The sequence below is a fragment of the Pleurodeles waltl genome, chromosome 9 (assembly GCF_031143425.1).
Source record: "Pleurodeles waltl isolate 20211129_DDA chromosome 9, aPleWal1.hap1.20221129, whole genome shotgun sequence".
NCBI lineage: Eukaryota > Metazoa > Chordata > Amphibia > Caudata > Salamandridae > Pleurodeles > Pleurodeles waltl.
In genome coordinates, this window is record NC_090448.1 from 983,048,441 (window position 1) to 983,067,767 (window position 19,327).

Here is a 19,327-nt window from a genome sequence, read left to right on the forward strand (position 1 = left end):
AGATTCCTGCAACTACAAGAAGAAGGACTGCCCAGCTGAAAACCCCTGCAGCGGAAGACCAGAAGACGACAACTGCCTTGGCTCCAGAAACTCACCGGCCTGTCTCCTGCCTTCCAAAGATCCTGCTCCAGCGACGCCTTCCAAAGGGACCAGCGACCTCGACATCCTCTGAGGACTGCCCCTGCTTCGAAAAGACAAGAAACTCCCGAGGACAGCGAACCTGCTCCAAGAAAAGCTGCAACTTTGTTTCCAGCAGCTTGAAAGAACCCTGCAAGCTCCCCGCAAGAAGCGTGAGACTTGCAACACTGCACCCGGCGACCCCGACTCGGCTGGTGGAGATCCAACACCTCAGGAGGGACCCCAGGACTACTCTAAGACTGTGAGTACCAAAACCTGTCCCCCCTGAGCCCCCACAGCGCCGCCTGCAGAGGGAATCCCGAGGCTTCCCCTGACCGCGACTCTTTGAACCTAAAGTCCCGACGCCTGGGAGAGACCCTGCACCCGCAGCCCCCAGGACCTGAAGGACCGGACTTTCACTGGAGAAGTGACCCCCAGGAGTCCCTCTCCCTTGCCCAAGTGGAGGTTTCCCCGAGGAATCCCCCCCTTGCCTGCCTGCAGCGCTGAAGAGATCCCGAGATCTCTCATAGACTAACATTGCGAACCCGACGCTTGTTTCTGCACTGCACCCGGCCGCCCCGCGCCGCTGAGGGTGAAATTTCTGTGTGGGCTTGTGTCCCCCCCGGTGCCCTACAAAACCCCTCTGGTCTGCCCTCCGAAGACGCGGGTACTTACCTGCAAGCAGACCGGAACCGGGGCACCCCCTTCTCTCCATTCTAGCCTATGTGTTTTGGGCACCACTTTGAACTCTGCACCTGACCGGCCCTGAGCTGCTGGTGTGGTGACTTTGGGGTTGCTCTGAACCCCCAACGGTGGGCTACCTTGGACCAAGAACTGAACCCTGTAAGTGTCTTACTTACCTTGTAAAACTAACAAAAACTTACCTCCCCCAGGAACTGTGAAAATTGCACTGTGTCCACTTTTAAAACAGCTAGTTGTGAATAACTTGAAAAGTATACATGCAATTTTGATGATTTGAAGTTCCTAAAGTACTTACCTGCAATACCTTTCGAATGAGATATTACATGTAGAATTTGAACCTGTGGTTCTTAAAATAAACTAAGAAAAGATATTTTTCTATACAAAAACCTATTGGCTGGATTTGTCTCTGAGTGTGTGTACCTCATTTATTGTCTATGTGTATGTGCAACAAATGCTTAACACTACTCCTTGGATAAGCCTACTGCTCGACCACACTACCACAAAATAGAGCATTAGTATTATCTCTTTTTGCCACTATCTTACCTCTAAGGGGAACCCTTGGACTCTGTGCATGCTATTCCTTACTTTGAAATAGCACATACAGAGCCAACTTCCTACATCTACCCTTCAAAAAAGACTTTAGCCAACAGAAGGCCCTGACTTGGATGCTTCCCAATCTAAGTCTATCTAACAGGGTGGCCAGTAAAATTGAATTGAATGCTGCAGATAGGTCCAACAGGATCACCAGAGCGTCCGCAGTCAGGGTCAGACACCTCCAATAAGGCAGTTTCAGTGCTAACACTTTGTCGAAAGCCAGATTGTGAGTCGTGAATCAGACCATTAGATTTCAGAAAGAAAAAGAGCAGACCATTTACTAGTTTTTCCAAGATTGTGGCTGCTGCCAGCAAAGGAGAGATGGACCTAAAATTACTCAGTATGGCCAGATCTGCAGTAGGTCTCTTAGGGGCCGAAAAAAAGCTTGTTTCCAATCAGAGGGAAAATGGCCTGCCTCTAGGGAAGTGTTCAGAATTGTATTGAGCACTGGGTTCATGGTAGAGGCCATCAACTCCAAGATTTGAGGTGGGCATGAATCTGCTGGGGATTTTATTCCGATTTACATTTCTCAGATTCTTTCATAGAAACCTCCTTAGAAATCATAATTAAATTAGAAAGTAGTTGACTTTGATCTGCCACATTATCTATCATCACCTCACGTGCAATGTGTGTAGGAAAGGTCGCATACATTTTCTGAATTTTGCTCATGAAAAAATGATAAGTTGTCACAGAGTTCCTGGGAAGGACTGAATTTACTATTGGCTGCCTCAAGAGAGAGAAAAAAATAAGCAATGTTCAATACTTCACGTGAAGTCTTTGAAGCTGCCAAAATTTGAGAGAAGTTCTCTATCTGCGCTTTCCAAGAAGATTTGAGAAAAGGTCTTAATTTTTCTTTATATCAGGCCTTAGCCTTCAGGCAATAGGATTTTCTCCAAGATTGCTCCAGATTTTTACAGCAGCACTTCTCTTCCCTTAATGCAGAAGAGAACCAAGGGGTCGAGGGCTTGGTCCTTTTTGTTACCTGAGGTGAGGGATGTCTAGGATGAATCTGGTGGCGGTGTTATAAATGGTTTGTAGTCTTTGAGTGAGGTGGCTGCAGATGCTGACATATGAGGAAAAGATGGGTAGAGCATGGGGGAGAGGTGAAATCCTTAACAGAGAGTGAAAATATAGACCCCACACGAAAGGAGTGTAAGGTTGCAAATCAGCCAATCAAAGTGGTAGTCAAGAAGCTATGATTAAAGGATAGAACAAAAATAAGGGATGAAAGCCATGAAATAAGGAGCTAAGATATACAAGAAACACATCTAGTTACTAATAAGGGGCCAACCCAAAGCCCAGTCTATGTATATATGTAGGTTGTATAGGTCTCCAATAACATACACATTAAACTGTCTGTAGATCAAAACAAAAAAAAGAGTTATTGCGGGGTTGCTTTTTTCAGACCCAGCTCTCATTTGCTTGTGCCACAGTTCAGATAAGCCTTGCAAGCCTGGCACTCCAGGCAGATTCTCCTGCTTTTCTCCGGCCCCTGGTGTTTATTTCAGCCCTGTTCCATCTGCCTCTGATGCCTTTATCGGTGCTTGGGCCTAAATCACTACTAGTTTTGGAACAGAGTGGGAAAACGTGGTTCTGGTTCCAGCAGCTGTTCTTTAGTCAGAACCAGACCCTAGCTGACCCCCACAGAATCCCGTCTAGCATGTGCAGTACCCAGCTTAATTATTTGTTCATATCCTGAATCTTATTGGTACATATAGATCTCTGCAGCCAGTACTTTAGGCGCGCAGACTGTCTTAAAATGTATTCTCTTTATGACCAATGAAGGAAGCCACAGCAGCTTTATCTTTCTGTGTACATTTCTGTGAAGGCAGATTGTTTTTAAAAAATGATGCATCTGTAATGATATTCCATAGGCTGACTTCCAGTGCCTCTGTTCCTTATCGTGGTGTTGCTTGTCATCATTACTCTGGCCTCCGATGAAACTGCCCCATTAACTCCAACTCTTTTTTGGCTCTAACTGGCCCTGTAGCTCCACCTCTGGGCTCCCAGAGTACATTGTTTTTAATTTTGAGCACTGGTTGAATGGTGGCTGCCTTACTCATGAAGCAGACATATGTAGACCACGTGAAGGTATCCATTTGCGCAGTTAGGAGATCAAGTGATGTGGAAATGTTGATCTGTGAACTGAATTGTCCATTTCATTTTTAGCTGTATCTCTCTCTTCTCACACAAATCCTGACCATATATTTCAAGTTTCCCTATATTCAAGCTAGTGATGTTCCATTTAAGTTAAGTTTTACCTGTCTGATGGCCTGCAGTAACCAATGGATAGTCTTGATTCACCCCCTCTGTGAAAGACATTTTTATCAATTGCCTGGGGACTTACTCTGCTAAGGCTTTCATATATTGTCAGTACATACCTGATAAATGCTATAAGTTCCTGCACAATATATACATTTTAGAATGCAATGGACAGAAAAGCCCATCTCCCTTTAGGTTTCATGTAGCTGCACATTGCAAAGCTAGTCCTTGACAATCTACGCTGGAGATGGCAGACCCTGAGATGTGACCTACTCTAATCATGGCGTATTTTAACACGGTGCTGGCCAGAAGTGTAGCCTATTCCAGCCAACACCAGGGACTGTGCTTTTTAACCCTCTGACAAACTAGCCATCCTACACAATACATGGGACACAGACGTCACAACCTCACTCTGGTGGCAGCTGATGACTTTTCAAACTGTCAGTAGCTAAAATATGTATAACTAGACACTGGACATCGCTCATGATGCGAGGGTGAGAGAAAGTGATCAGAGAAGGTGATGAGAGAAAGGAAAGAACGAATGGATAGAAAATGGAAAGATTGTGCGACAAGGCAAAGCAGTGCCTAATTTGTGCTTGTTGTTTCCGGTGCGGGGCCCCGGCACTTATTTTTTGAGGGCTGGCACTTATTTTTCTGCCTCAAGCATTTCCTGCGAGCAAAAGACACGTATGGGAAAGACAGTGGAAGAAAAAAATGAAAAAGCATCACAAAGGGAGAAAGCTGCAAGAGTGAGCTGGGAGGGGGGGGCAGGAAGTGGCTGTAAATAGATTAAAGAGGCCTGAGATGGCTTCAGGATTACGCTTCCTCAGTATTCCGTGTTCACACATTTAATTGCAGCAGCCACGTGTTTAAGAAGAGGGCTTTGGGCACTGGCACATTTTTATTTACAAATTAAGCACTGAGGCAAAGAGAGTATTTTTTCTGGACTGCTTTGTTTCTACAGGTCAACCCTGCTCAGTATTCTTACGCCCAGTGGAATATGAACGTATCATATACAGACAAGGTGATCAGGTCACATTATTTGACTATATTTGGGGATCCTTCATTACACAGCTACAGTGCCAAATGCATAAGCTTGCTTTGCGACTTCCTTCTGCAATTCTCCCTGCCCAACTTCTTTCCTACACGCTCTCACTCTTAGGTCCAGTTTATATTTAAGATCGTAGTTTGAATTGCGTCACTTCCGGGAACAGAATTTAAACTGCCTCTTGCAGATAGATGCATGACTCTCAACGCCTCATGGAGAAAATGTCTATATATTTCGGTGTAAGCACTTATGCGTAGAAGACTACTCATCTTTCTGACAACGTCATACATGCGGGAAATACTGTTCCCTTATAGAGGGTTATTGTTGGTGATCAGAATTGTTGTTCCATTGCTTGCTTTTATAGGTTTCGGCAGCAGCCAGAAATTATCACTTCCTGTAAAAGTTATAATGATTTGATATTGTACCATCTGGTGGAAGTAATGTGATGCTATGGAAATAAACTGTGGTTAAAAAATGGAATACAAAGGCAGATTCATTTCACAGTGGGTTCAAGAAAGAGGCTTGTGGTTTTCGAAGTGTGTACTGTAACAAAATAGGTTGCTTTGTGCTGCAAGGCAGCAGGCTCGAGGGAGCATGGTGCACACAATCATGGTTCTGATGAAGGTATTTGGAAGTTTTCTTCAACTTGTTGCCAAAATCTGTATCCAGAGTCTGGCAATCCCAAGACGTTACTTAGAAATCCTCATTGGAAATGATGGGTGCACGCTTGGTCAGTCGAAGAAGGCAGTGCTCACCTGTCCAAAAACCAACATGCACATCCTCCAAAGGACAGACCAAACGGGTCTGCAGGGGTCCACACCAATGATAGGCACCCAAGCATGGCACACAAGCCTTCCAACTGGTAATGGCGCCCATGCACCCCAGATTACTCAGACCTCCTTATGTCAAACCACTAAACCCCTCAACTGTTCATTTGCCCCGTCTCGCCTGGCACCACAATCATCTTAGAAAACTCCTTCTGTTAAATGAGTGGCGACACTGAATAATGCTGGGTTCCTTCAAATGTTTAGCTACCCTCACTGTTCTTCGTACCTTAAGTTCCCAGCTAAAGTTCCTCGGATTCCCACTTCTCTATGACATAAATACCGCTTTTGCACCATAGGTTCCCCCGGATGCCCAGTTATTAGCATACCCACTTCTCAAGCGCTTCCCAACCATCAATACTTGTGTTGCCCCAAACGTTTAGATGATTCCAAGATGGTTGCAACCCAGATTTCTGCAGCTCTCCCGCTGACTGCACCACGCCATAAGCCTCAAGTCTGAACACTTACATACAACAGGTTTTAACTGCAGCATATTCATTTGTACCTTTGAGCAATACATACAATATATCACGTCTAGTGATTACATAAATCATTTCATATATATAAAATTGCTGTATAAAACATTTGGTAAAAAATATAGATATGTATATAAAAAATAACAATACTAAAATGATTATAAGGGCAGTTCAGAAAGCCCCCCCAGAGCGGGAGAAGCTGTGCCCGCACGCCTTCTCGCCAGAGCGGGGGAACTTCCAACCGAGCATTATTCTCTTGACCTTCAAGAGCGGAGAGTGACCATGGAGGGTTCATGCGTGGAGTACTGAAGCGGGAGGAGTGAAGCAGCAGCTCCCAAGGAGGTCAGGCTTGGAGGAAAGGATCAGAGGGCTCCGGCTGGTGAGGAATGAAGTGCGTGGCTTGAGACTGGTGGAGTGTAGGCGTTGGAAACAGACAATCGTGACTCAGGAATGCAGTGTGTGAATCAATAGTGAGACTAGATCTGGTCATGGTTGGAGTGCAGCGCCACAAGTGGATTGCAAATGTCAGTATTGCAGTAAAGTTGTGGAAATAAGAGTCCATGGCTTAGAGTGGCATGAAGGGTTGGGAAAGGAGTGGTGTCTGGTATGCTCCAGAGTATAGTGCCGATATCATGAGTGGACTGCTGGAGTCAGCAGACGAGTGAAGGCTATGGCATGCAGGAAACAAGAGAGGGAGCTAAAGAGTGCAAGAAGTAAGGAATGTATACCATCACAAAGTCTAATTCTAAAGCGCACATTCACCCAGACAGGTATTGTGGTGCTGAAAAACGTGGTTACAGTTACCCAACTCAATGGTACTCATTTTATCAACCATAAAAGTATGAGAGGCTGAGTGAACCTAGCAGGATTTGAACCTGTGACCATGTGGTCAAATACAGATCCCTGCAATTAATGCATTAGTCCACTCAAGCGCTAGACATGTTGTATCATGTAGAATGGGAAGTGATACAGAGAAGCAGAAATTCAGGGATCAGCTTGTGATGAGTGATGGTGCAGAGCAGGTGTGCTAGGATAATTTACTATAGGATAGCGACTGAAGGAGTGAGTAGGAGTGGAGTGGGGATCATGTGACTGTGTGTGTCTGAAATGCCCAGAACGTCTTGTGATAGATGAGTGACTGTAAATGGCATTAGTGATTGGCAGGCTGCAACAGGTTACATCCCGGAGACAGCTGAATATTTAAGGGTGAAGCTAAAGGCAAGCAGAGGCAAGTGTCAGGGGGGTGTGCATGAGACCTCTTTCCTTTGGGAGACTGTACACAGAGAAAGTAATGTCCTTCACCCCTCCCCTAACTTCCTTCGGTTCAGCTCACATTGTTCATTCCCTTCATCACCCGCCATGCCAATCTGGGCCCACCTCGCAGGCCCACATTTGTTCTCAAAGTCCAGGAGGAGTCCTCAACCGTCCTGACTGCAAGGTGTTGCATGAGGTCTAGAGCATGGAGCTACGCCCTGCTCCCCACCCACAGCCTTCCTGATTCCAGTCACTTCTGGGGTTCTAAAGGAGGGTTTGCTTCGGCTTCAGGGGTGGTGATGCTGTCAGTCCGCACAATGCAGGTGGGCCGGTGCAGGTTCAACATCACCATGAGCTGTTGCCGCTCCAGCTTCAGCCCCTCAATCTGCGCCTTCAGCTCCGAGTTCATGAGCTCCAGCCTCTCCGACTCCTGGGGGACAAACAAAACTTCACTAAAGCTGAGAAGTTAACTTAAAGTTGTCCTCACAAATGCACTGAAGCCTCGAACATCTCTCATAACAATGTCAAGTTACCACAGGCCTAACCTCATGCTGATACACCCCCGGGAGCCCACCACTGTGACTTGCAGCAAGGAATTATGACTGTGAGTTACAGGGATCAACTTCACAGAATGTGTGGGTCACTCAGATGGTACTGGTTGTCACATGGAAACAGCCTAAGAATGATGAGCATGATTGGTCAAAATCTAAATCAGAACTTTGGAAATATACACGGTGGACTGGATCTGACAATTGTTGTATCCGGGATGCTGTTGGGGTTTCTCTTGGGTAGGGTTTAATAACTAATATATTTGGAAGTTCAATGGATCTGCATCCAGCATTACAGCGACGATGAGGATTGTACTATAGAGAGGTGAAGTGAACACTCCAAACAATAATAATTTGGTATTGTGGTGCTAAGGCTGGACAGGGTGGTTGTGCTCAGTGAAGATTAAAGGATACCCTTAAGTCACAGCTGATGATCAGATACACGACCGGGGCCAGGACTCTGGTTTAACCAGATGCCACATACTTTTCTTAGTGAGTAAAGTATAAATTGCCCACTGGATGTCTCTTCAACTCTGCCCATGATGGAGATGGAGACAACAGCAACAGCTCCTCCAGGTTACGCCTACAGGGGAGAAGCTGGCATGGTTAGGGTGCAGGGACTTGGTCATAAGTTGTCATATTACATGACTCCGTAGGGCTGATAAGGGTGTCACGGGTCTGACAAGACAGAAAATAGCGCAAGACACCTCCCTGACCCTAAAGTTTAGAGTAATAGCAGTTGGCGATGAGGCCTATAAAGAGTAAGGCTCATTTATCATCTGTGGACTTTACGAGATAGTACATAGCATATCTGTTGGTGTGTCACTAGCATGATAGGCTTGTGCGTGCATCTTCTGAGGTCCTCTTGTGAAGAGAGAAGTTGTGTCACTATTCTCTTGGAAAATGCTGCAGGGTTCATAAGTGCATGACTAGACAAAAGGCGTGCCATATCTGAATGTTCTTGTGGCACTAGCAAAATTACTGCTTTGTTTCTTTTGAAGGTGTGCTTGGAGCTCGATCACTCTGTGAGGAGCTGAATCGAATCATATTATTATATATATATACACATACACACATACACATACTTGTGTTTGTACCACACGTCTCTGGTGAAATCAGTTCCAAGTTAAAAACACTATCACAAGGGAGCCGAGCATCATGGCTCCTGACTCAATTCTGAAACGCTGTGCCCTCCTTTGGTTCCGATGATTTCATGTCATGAATTCCTGTTGTTTGAGCTGAGAGCTACTTAGAAGAGTCGCGACAGAAAGGACATCATCAACTTTGATTTTGAGGTCTTTATTCTAGAGACATCAGGACCTTTAGCAAACTGACAAAAGGCCATAATATAAATCATTTGTTTGTAATACAGCTCTTGCTGCTGCAGTTTTGTCATTATGTAGTCCCGAAACTAGTTTCACTTTTATCCAGTTCAACCGCACCCTTTTTTTAGAGTTCTGAACAATAAAGGGCTGATTCGGCCGTACAAAGATTCAAACCTGTGACTTGCGGATTACACAGAAATCAGCATGTAGCACATAACTTGCTCAGCCAGCTCACCATTTGGACATCCTGCATTTCTAAGCAAATAGTCAGTAATCCAGTGTTTTTATCTACCAGGCACCTCAAGGAGACAGGCGCCCATCACCTTAAGGAGTTAACCTCCTTGCTGATTCATTTGTCCTAGATGAAGGCTTCTATCTAGAGTTAGATGGAACACCACAATTCATTTTTCATTTTCTGACAGCAAGGAAGTGACAGTTCCATGCTGTTGGTTCCTTGCTTGTCGTATCCTTAGTAATGTTACACCGCACGCACACGTAAAGAAGTTAGAAACCAGGCCCATGCAAACGGTGATGTGACCTAGACATGCAGTGAGTGTACATAAGTTAAGTACTTCACACACACTTGAGCAGTAATGTTAATTGGCTCCTGAATGCCAGGGGATAAAGTGTTCTGGAGAAGACCCTTCGGCATGCGTTCAGGTGTTCATGCCCTACATGATTAGCTGGCAGGTGCCACCTGGAGCTGCTGAGTGGGCAAGAAGACAACTATCTTCTTCAGAAGATCTGCATCTCCACATGGGATCTATCTGAGGCGATACTGGGTCTGTCAAAGTACGTGATGAGCTTTCATTCTACAGATACTTGCTATTGCAGGGTTAAGGAAACTCATATTCAGAAACTACCTCTCATGACCCAGATCAAACGGCCATGGAAAATGTGACACCATAAGAAAGAGATGGTGTTTAAAAGACTAGTGCCTGGTTGTGTGATGGGCAGGGGAGTGAATCTAGATGGTTAGGGCAGTCCTGCTGATGCGGCTGCTAAATTTATGGAGGTGGATAATAAGGGAAATGTGGGGGGTTTGTTTTCTTCTTCCCCATTCCTCTTGTGTTCCTGCTATGTTCAGTCATTAGGAAAGTTTTATTATACATTGGCATATGCAGAGTGACTCTTCCTCCCAGCTCCTTACTAAACTAGGATAAGGTAGGAAATGGGAGTACAGAAAGGGAAAGGTCAATGTTTCTTTGATGTTGTCAGGGAACTGGAAGAGAGGTTTTCATAAAATCTGAAAAAGCATCACTGCTTGCAACAGATGGACAAAGACATCTTAAAAATTCTCACTAATTATTTTGATGCAGGCGTGTGAACAAGGATATTAGTGAATATAACAAAAGTGGATATTGGAAGGTAATTTTTTTGCTGAAACTCAACATCATAGTTGGTGCAGAGGAAGCCCCTAACATCTAATTAGAAGGATTGTCCTCCTTCATGGCAAAAGATGTTGCTGACTCACCTAATGTTCCTTTGTGTATCAATATCCCTTCTGCCTGTAACCTATGTTCTTGTTGCAGAGGCCTTTGCATATTAAACTTACGTTCATTCATGCAGCAGGTATCCTTGCCTACTTCTGTGCTCCACAGAGTGTCAGAAGCTGAGGCGCTCTGACCCCATGGTCCGTAAAATGGCTGGAGCGTGTGCCTGCTAACCTTAGGAACCCTCAATGGCAGGATCTCTTTCAGACTTACTGTATACTCCATTGTGTAACAGGCCTGTGTGCAACTACCCTGTACTCCTTCATGGCAGGAGCTCTTCAACACTTAATCTACCTCATGTGGCAGGAGGTCCTTGCAAAACCTCACCTATTTGTTATCATAGAGCTAGCTTTTGCCTTGTTACCAAGGTCAGACTGGAAATAGGCCTGGGCACCAAATACAAGTGGCCTCCGTTAGTGTATCAAAAAACTAAAAATGTGACATATGTTAGCTAATTGGAGCAGTTTTGGTGTTGTAGAGACACACTGCATAAGTGTTTTGCAAGGTATGAAAGACTGCATGGATTTGAGCTTACTGCAGGCAATGTTTGATTAAATATCAGGGAAATCAACAGTAAACATCTGGCCTGGAGCACTATAAAACAGGATCACGGCGAACCAAAATCTCGGCCCACACAGCAGTCAGATCAGCCCATCAGGAACTGACTGGTTGCCCTATTTACCAGACCGACCTTGCTTGTTACTCCATGCTTCATAACTTGTTAGCGGCGTGTATACACTGAGCTCTTGTGCCTTCATGTGATCAGAGCTTTTGCACCATATTCACCCCTGGGTTGCCACCTTTTGTTCACGCCAGACCTGACCAATGCAATATTAAGGTTTTTCGAGCTCCAACCACACCACAAGCTGCATCTCAAACAAGCATGTAGTCTGACCAGACAGATCAGAACAAAATGTCTTCAGAGACTGGTGGTCTCCGTGGTACATATCTTTATCACTCCTCTGTTCTAGTAGCGGGTTCAGTGATGGCAACCAGGCCTGAGGTTTGGTGTTCCCTGTCTCCTACTTCTTCCTGTCTGTAAAAATTGACCATGCCTTGGTAGATGATTACTTTGAAACTTTTAGAGAAATCAAAAGTTTCACCACCAGACCAAGGCGAGTAGGGGATAGTGGGAGCCATACCAACCTCCACTTATTTTCTGTGGAATAAAATGAATGTTAGAGGATGGGGCATTTGGTGTTAATATGGGTGGCCACATGGCATATCCAGGATCACACTTAAAGGCATTCAATAAAAATATTTAAGGTAGGCACTGCACGAGTTGCATGGTGAAGAAGGTGGCTCTGTGAACAGACTATGCTGCTCTCACGGGATTGTATATTAGGCCAGTCTTGTGTTAGCCAGAGGGCCAGTCTCACTGTAGTGCCCATAGTGCTAAGATATCCAGAAAGCTCTTAAGTTTGTTTGCAGAATCAGACATGAAGGTTACAGTGTCAATCCAATGCACACCTTAGTGGTCATGAGAGCTCATGCAGGCATCCCTACTGTGGTGATACACCCTCTCACTCTCATTCCTGCGCCCTTGTCCCCTCAATGAGACAGGAGTCCTGGTACACTCATGATTACCTTCACTGGGGCAGGTGTCCCACCGCACTAGTCCTGGACTCCCTTTCAGAAACAACCCTCATACTCTCATGTTTTTCCCCTGTGGCAGGAGTGCTTTCACACTCCAACTGTAGCACCTCATGAAGCATAAGTCCTTTAAAACTCAATCTTGTCCCCCATGGAACTTGTGCCTTCACACATTCGCTCAAAAGGACATGAGTAATTTCTTGCTTATCCTTGCCTCCTTGTAGGTACAGCTGCCCTTGGCCACCCAGCCTTCTTTGTCTGACAGGAGTCCTTAGGGGCTCGTTCTTGCCAGCCCATGTGTGAGGAGCCTTCACACATTCACCCTTCCTTGTCACTCATGTGTTCCAGTACCTGCACGCACTCACCTTCTGCAGATATTCCGTCCTCTCTTTCTTTTTGTTTCGACACCGAGCAGCAGCCACTTTGTTCTTCTCTCGACGTCGTTTCCTCCGCTCTTCTTCTTCATCCAACTGCAATGAGAAAACCATTTAATAAGACTTTGTAAAGAATTGGAGATGCAGCTGTGGTGGACACACAAGAGCCTGATAAACAGAGGAATCGGTCTGTCCATACACTAAGGGCCAGATGTAGCAAAGGGTTTTACCCATTTTGTGTCTATGGGAAAATGTGTTCGTACATATGGCCCTAAGCTCGCACAAAGACCTTCTGGAGTTTCACTTCGCGCTGACACCACACCAGTCTAAAAGTACCTTTTACCGCTTGCTCAACTGTACCAAACACCACAGAACCCTACAGTGTTTCTGGTGCTTGTACAGTGCACAGTCATGCATGGGCCTTGTGGTGTATCGTGCTGTACCAAGAAGGTGAGGGCAAACATGAACCATTAAATGAGTTGCAGTCAGTGACTGTTCTTTATTTACTCACCAGTAATTTCTCGGGACCGTGCAAAGATCGTCGTATCTCGAAGGGTGTATTAGTAAAAAGACCAATACAGTGCAGTACTTAAGTTTTGTTAGATGCTTTGAGCTGCTTTCCTTTTTTAACTCTTGGGTGCCCTGCCTCCCCTAGGAAGCAGCCAGTGCATTGGGTGACTTTCTCAGAAGCCTCATCAGAAGTTACACCATTATTGTTTTTTGTATTCCAAAGTTGAAGTTCTTCACAGTAGCCATTCAATGGGCTTGATAGTAGGTTCAGCATACAAGCAGAAAACAAATTAGTGATTCGAACGGATAAACAAAGCGATGGAAATCTGGTGATACCGATTGCCATCTCCTTCCTGGAAGATTGTTGAGGAGTTGAGTATTTCTTCATACCAGGAATAGCAGCTTATTGTGAGATAAGTTCATATCTGCACTGAGGTAGCTGGCCTTCAGTGTGTCAAGCCTGAAAACGTGTAGTCAGGCAATGCTTTTCTTTGACTCAGCAATTATTTGATTTCTATTGTTGCTGTTTGAGAAGGAATTTTGTTGGATTTTCTTCGACAGATAGATCTTCGATAGATCGAACAAATATTCCATGCTTCTGCCTACCAACACCTTGCATAATTGGACTATACTGGGATTCTTAGATTCAAGGGCTTCCTTCCACGTGATGTCGTTAGGGTGGTTAGGATGCTTAACTTACTTTTGATGACATACTGTAGCGGGTCGCCTGCTGCCCTATGTTTTATGGGGGCAAATCCCAGATCTATTTCCAATTAAGTTGTGGTTGTTGACTGAGGAGGCCTGGGAGCTTTTTTCCGCGCACTTCCCTCCATCTGCCTATGGCAGATCGATCGATCTAGGCACCCCTGATCTCAGTGTCACAACTTAAGATGCCGCCTACTTTGACAGGGAGTTCTGCTTCAAGGCTCTTTGGTTTCATATTGCCATGCCTTTTGGTGAATCTTATGATGCCTTTTGCAGCTCCCTGTGATCTTGTAAGGGCCTCCAGGAAAGCCAGTTAGGTAACATCAGACCAAGGTATTTAGATGTGCTTGTTGTTTCAACTGTCTTGTTTCCCATTGTTAGCAATTTGCTTACTATTTTTTTATTTTGGGCCACAGATCAGACCGTAGTCTTTAAATGGTTGATTATTTAAGTGTTTTTGGCACAGTCCCAGTACGTTTCCAGCATTTTTAGCTTTTGCTTGGCGGATAGGAACGTCATTGTACAGAAATAGGGGCGTCTGTATTGTTATTAATTCTACGAACAAGGGTCAAAGCTGCATGTATTGCGTTGTACATGCCATTCATATAGAGATCAAATAGACAGAATGCAGCCGTACTTTACCACTTTGTTAGCAGTGCACTGTGTACTTAGGGCTTCATTTAGGCCTACCACGACTTGTGCTATAGAACCCACGTATATGCTGATGATAATTTTTTTAAGGGCTAGCCCCACCCATCTTCTTATAAGGGCAGCTAGGATAGCGGAATATATAACCTAGTATGTATGAGCCTGGTGCAGATATTTTACTTTTTTTGTAAAGGGGTACAATCAGGTTAATTTTCAATCATTATGGGAAACATGCTTGGATGGAAACGAATGTAAATATATCTGCTAGACAAAGGGCCCACCAATCAGTCAGGCATCGGGCGTGCTCTGGTGGAATCATGTTTGACTGGGTGCTGATAACAGCACTGCCTGAGGTCACGCGGTAAGCTGACAAACCCTGCTACTCCACTGCTTCCATTGGCCACTAAGGCATGACGTTACCAGTGGTCCTGGAGAGAGAAGAGAGATAGTGATGCAGCAGGGACACACAGTTTGACACTTGCAGATGTACTGGAGGGAGCTGGAAGCCAGACAGCCATTGCCTCTGCAGTGATAACCAGTGATCTGAGGATGGCATTGGCTGCAGCTTTTGATGGACCACCGCAGAAGAGAATGTCAATCAATCAATCAATCAATCAAGGAATTTATATCACGCACTGCTCACCCGGAAGGGTCTCAAGGCGCTTGGGGGAGGGGGTCTGCTACTGCTCGAACAGCCAGGTCTTGAGCTGTTTCCTGAAGGCGAGGTGGTCCTGGGTCAGCCGTAGGTGGGCGGGCAGGGAGTTCCATGTCTTAGCCGCCAGGTAGGAGAAGGATCTTCCTCCGGCGGTGGCTCTTTTGATGCGAGGGACGACGGCGAGGGCGAGGTTCGCGGAACGTAGCTGGCGGGTGGGCGAGTAGAAGGTCAGGCGGTCGTTGAGGTACCTTGGGCCCAGGTCGTGGAAGGATTTGTGTGCGTGGGTGAGGAGTCTGAACGTGATCCTCTTGTTGACAGGGAGCCAGTGCAGGTCTCTCAGGTGGCTTGAGATGTGGCTGCGTCGGGGGACGTCCAGGACGAGTCGGGCGGAGGCGTTCTGAATACGCTGAAGTCTTTTCTGAAGCTTGGCTGTTGTACCGGCGTAGAGGGTGTTTCCGTAGTCTAGTTTGCTGGTGACGAGGGCCTGGGTGACCGTCTTCCTGGTCTCGGTCGGGATCAATCGGAAGATCTTACGGAGCATGCGGAGGTTGTGGAAGCAAGCTGAGGAGACGGCGTTGACTTGTCTGGTCATCGAGAGGGAGGAGTCCAGGATGACGCCCAAGTTGCGTGCGTGGTCCGTTGGCTTGGGAGCGGTGCCTAGGGCCGGGGGCCACCAAGAGTCGTCCCATGCGGAGGGCGACGGTCCCAGGATGAGAACTTCTGTCTTGTCCGTGTTCAATTTCAGGCGGCTGATGTCCATCCATTTGGCGACGTCTTTCATCCCTTCGTGTAGGCTGGTTTTGGCGGTGTCGGGGTCTCTGGTGAGGGAGAGGATCAGCTGGGTGTCATCGGCGTAGGAGATGATGTTGAGGTTGTGTTGGCGTGCAATGGCAGCGAGGGGTTTCATGTAGATGTTGAAGAGAGTGGGGCTGAGCGATGATCCTTGCGGGACGCCGCAGATGACTTCGGTGGCCTCCGAGAGGAATGGAGGGAGGCGTACTCTCTGTGTTCTGCCGGAGAGGTATGAGATGATCCATTCCAGGGCCTTCCCTTGGATGCCGGTGTCGTTGGACTAGGGTGCGGTGGCAGACAGTGTCAAATGCTGCGGAGAGGTCTAGGAGGATGAGTGCCGCTGTTTCACCGTTGTCGAGCAGGGCTCGGATGTCGTCGGTGGCTGCGATGAGGGCGGTCTCGGTGCTGTGGTTGGCTCTGAATCCGGACTGCGATGGGTCGAGGGATCCGTTCGTCTCGAGGAAGGCGGCCAGTTGCTTGTTGACGACCTTCTCGATGACTTTGGCAGGGAAGGGAAGGAGCGAGATGGGGCGGAAGTTCTTGAGGTCGGTCGGGTCCGCTGTTGGTTTCTTCAGCAGTGCGCTGAGCTCGGCGTGCTTCCAGCTCTTCGGGAAGGTGGCTGTGTCGAAGGAGGTGTTGATGATGTCTCGGAGGTGGGGTGCGATGGTAGAGGCGGCCTTGTTGAAGACATGGTGGGGGCACGGGTCTGTCGGCGATCCGGAGTGGATGGTGTTCATCATGCGTGTTGTGTCTTCGGGAGTCACCTCGGTCCATGTCTGGAGGATGGCGGCGAGGTGCGTGGGTTCGACCGATGGGTGCGGGGGGGTGAGTTTTACAAAGAAGCCTGTTATGTTATTCATGGAGGTGGTGGGATTATACCCTGACTGTGTGGGTGTGAGTTTTACAAAGAAGCCTGTTATGTTATTCATGGAGGTGGTGGGATTATACCCTGACTGTGTGGTGGCGTAACGCAAAATGATGAGGCCCCCCCCCCTGCAGAAAATGCAGCAGGGCCCGGACAGCCCCCTATCTCACAGATATTCATTGTCCTTAAGATAAGTAGGGAGCTTCCTGCGGGGTGGGGGGACCACCTGCGTCACAAGGGGTACAGGCGCCTGTTTTACACCCACCGAGCTATCTCTTTAACCAGAGGTTCTTAACCTGTGGCCAAGGGAACCTGAGGGGTCCGCAACATCTCCTCAGAGGGGCCGCACCTACTAAGAAAATTGAATAATCTTAAAAGATTAATAAAGTGCATATAAATGCAAAGGCAAAACTGAACATGATTCATAGAAGCAGTCCAGTGAATTTCTCAATTAAATAAAAATGTTCATGTGTAGTTTTTACTGAATGCTTGTTTCTGTATTTCTGTGTATGGTTTTAGGGTTAAAATCATTAAAAGTGTTTAGGCTGGGGTCCCCTGCTTCCAGTAACGACTCAGTCGGTGTCCCTGGATTCTAGTAAATGATTCAGGGGTGGGAAGGAGGGGGGGGGGGGGACGGTCCCACGAATTCCAGTAATGATTAAGAGGGGCTCCACAGAGGTGAAAAGGTAAAGAATCACTGCCTTAAATCAATCACAAAGCTAGTTTGAAGGACTCCTGGGGGAAAGGTATAGGAGTCCTGGTTTTTTATGTGGGTCATAGCAAACTGAAGCATATGCCGGCAACACTTGCAGTTGCTTCTTCGTTAAGATGGGCAGAGAAGCACTCCATGGCAGACTAAACACTGCCTAACACTGTGTACTCTACGGCAGACAATGCACCATATGCTAGACGCTGCACTGCATGGAAGGGAACTGTACATTCTTTGGCAGGCAGTGCACTGCATGGAAGATTGTGCCATCCATGGAAAACGGCACTGCGTGGAACACAGTGCACTTAAGGAATTACACGTGCTCTAGGTGGCACACTGAACTTAGCACCCATGCACACAGTACATACAAAGATTGTGCACTGAATGGCAGCCTCGGTGCTCCCCGTGTCAAACTGTTCACTTAATGTCAGAGTAAGCTGTCAGGGGAAGAATGAGCAATCTGGTTAATGCCTGTCTGGCCGGCTGCACAGTCCCATAGCGAGTAAGTGACAGGTCCCACTGCAAGTGTTCACATAGCTCCTTATTAGCATCTCTCCAGACAAACATGTTTCTTACGCTGCGGAGACCACCCGTGCTCCAGCTCCTTCTTCTCAGTCACCTTGTACACAAACGCTGTCTGGGCCCTCACAGGCACTTCTATACGGCTCATGTTCAGAGCGTGAGGAGCTGCACGAGGAGCATCTCATCAAGCGATGCTTGAAACTGAACTATGGAAGTGCAGGGACTATCTCAAAATTCCTGTTTGCAACTGAACGTGCTGCACTCCTGCTGAGACGTGATGGTGCTCTCCCTTTCAAATTTAGGCAATGCAGGTATTCAGGAACTGGTGATTTTAAAAGCATTGCAGACTAGGCAGCTTGAGGAACCACATTCCACATCTGTAAGCACCCACTGCCGGACAACCAGAGCCATCACCAGCATGTCAGCCCGACACGGCCATCTTCTGCCTAACATGTCACGTATATATCACTAGACCTACACCCAGGGCCACTGAAAAAAGATGATTCCTCGGGAAAGGGCAGCTAACTTCAATTTAAATCACATAATACTCGGGTGGGGTGACGTTTCCCCCAGATGTATTCCAAGACAGAGTAGAAAACTTCAGTAAGAACCTGAAGATGGCTTAGAACGATGAGTACATCACCAAATTATCTGATCAAGAGCCCTGTTTCTCTGTTTAGTCCTTGTTGCTTTGAGGTGCACTTAATACCCAAACTCATTTGGCACTGTGGAAGACTGAGAGGGGTCTCCAATATCCCTGATGAGGTTGTGGTGGTTGTCCGCATTACTATGGAGGGTCAATAAAAAAATACTGTTGGAGAAGTTTGTGAACCCTATAAAAAGCTACCAACACTTTACTGAGCATCTGACTGCAATGAGCACAACCTGACAATTCTCCAAGGATCTATATGCTGGATATAGGAAAACTTTTCTCTTATGGTATTTTGAGGCACTGAACAATAAAAACATGCATTTGCAATGCAATGGGTCTTACATTTGTTGAGTTAGAACTATTGGTGTTTTAAAATCATAACTGGACTTTTCTTGCCACATAAATTGGACCACCCTGCCTCATAATTTGGTATTTTCCTGCCACATAATTCCAGTGGCCCTTCTTATAACTAAAGCACTTCCATTTACCTTCTTCCTCTACCTGCAGTCAAAAACGAAAAATGTTGCCATTTAACATCCTAATTTAAATCTGCCATGCTAATTCCAATAGAATACTACTTTCACCAACCAACCATCAGAATGGCTGGCTGGCTAAATAATTATCATATAACCCCAATAAAAACCTTTATCAGAAATAAA

At 46.4% G+C, this 19,327-nt stretch overlaps 1 protein-coding gene across 6 annotated transcripts in view; it reads right to left on the reverse strand.

Annotated features, from left to right (window-relative positions):
• Positions 1-4,454: 4,454 nt before the first annotated feature.
• JDP2 (Jun dimerization protein 2) overlaps positions 4,455-19,327 on the reverse strand; it is a 56,273-nt gene continuing 41,400 nt past the window's right edge. For all 6 annotated transcript variants that reach the window (XM_069208458.1, XM_069208461.1, XM_069208457.1 and 3 more), the window contains 2 exons: positions 12,602-12,706; positions 4,455-7,707 (listed from right to left, as the gene is read on the reverse strand). In XM_069208458.1, coding sequence (XP_069064559.1) covers positions 7,528-7,707; positions 12,602-12,706 — 285 coding nt within the window. In that variant the 3' untranslated portion in view covers positions 4,455-7,527. The remainder of the gene's footprint in view (positions 7,708-12,601; positions 12,707-19,327) is intronic.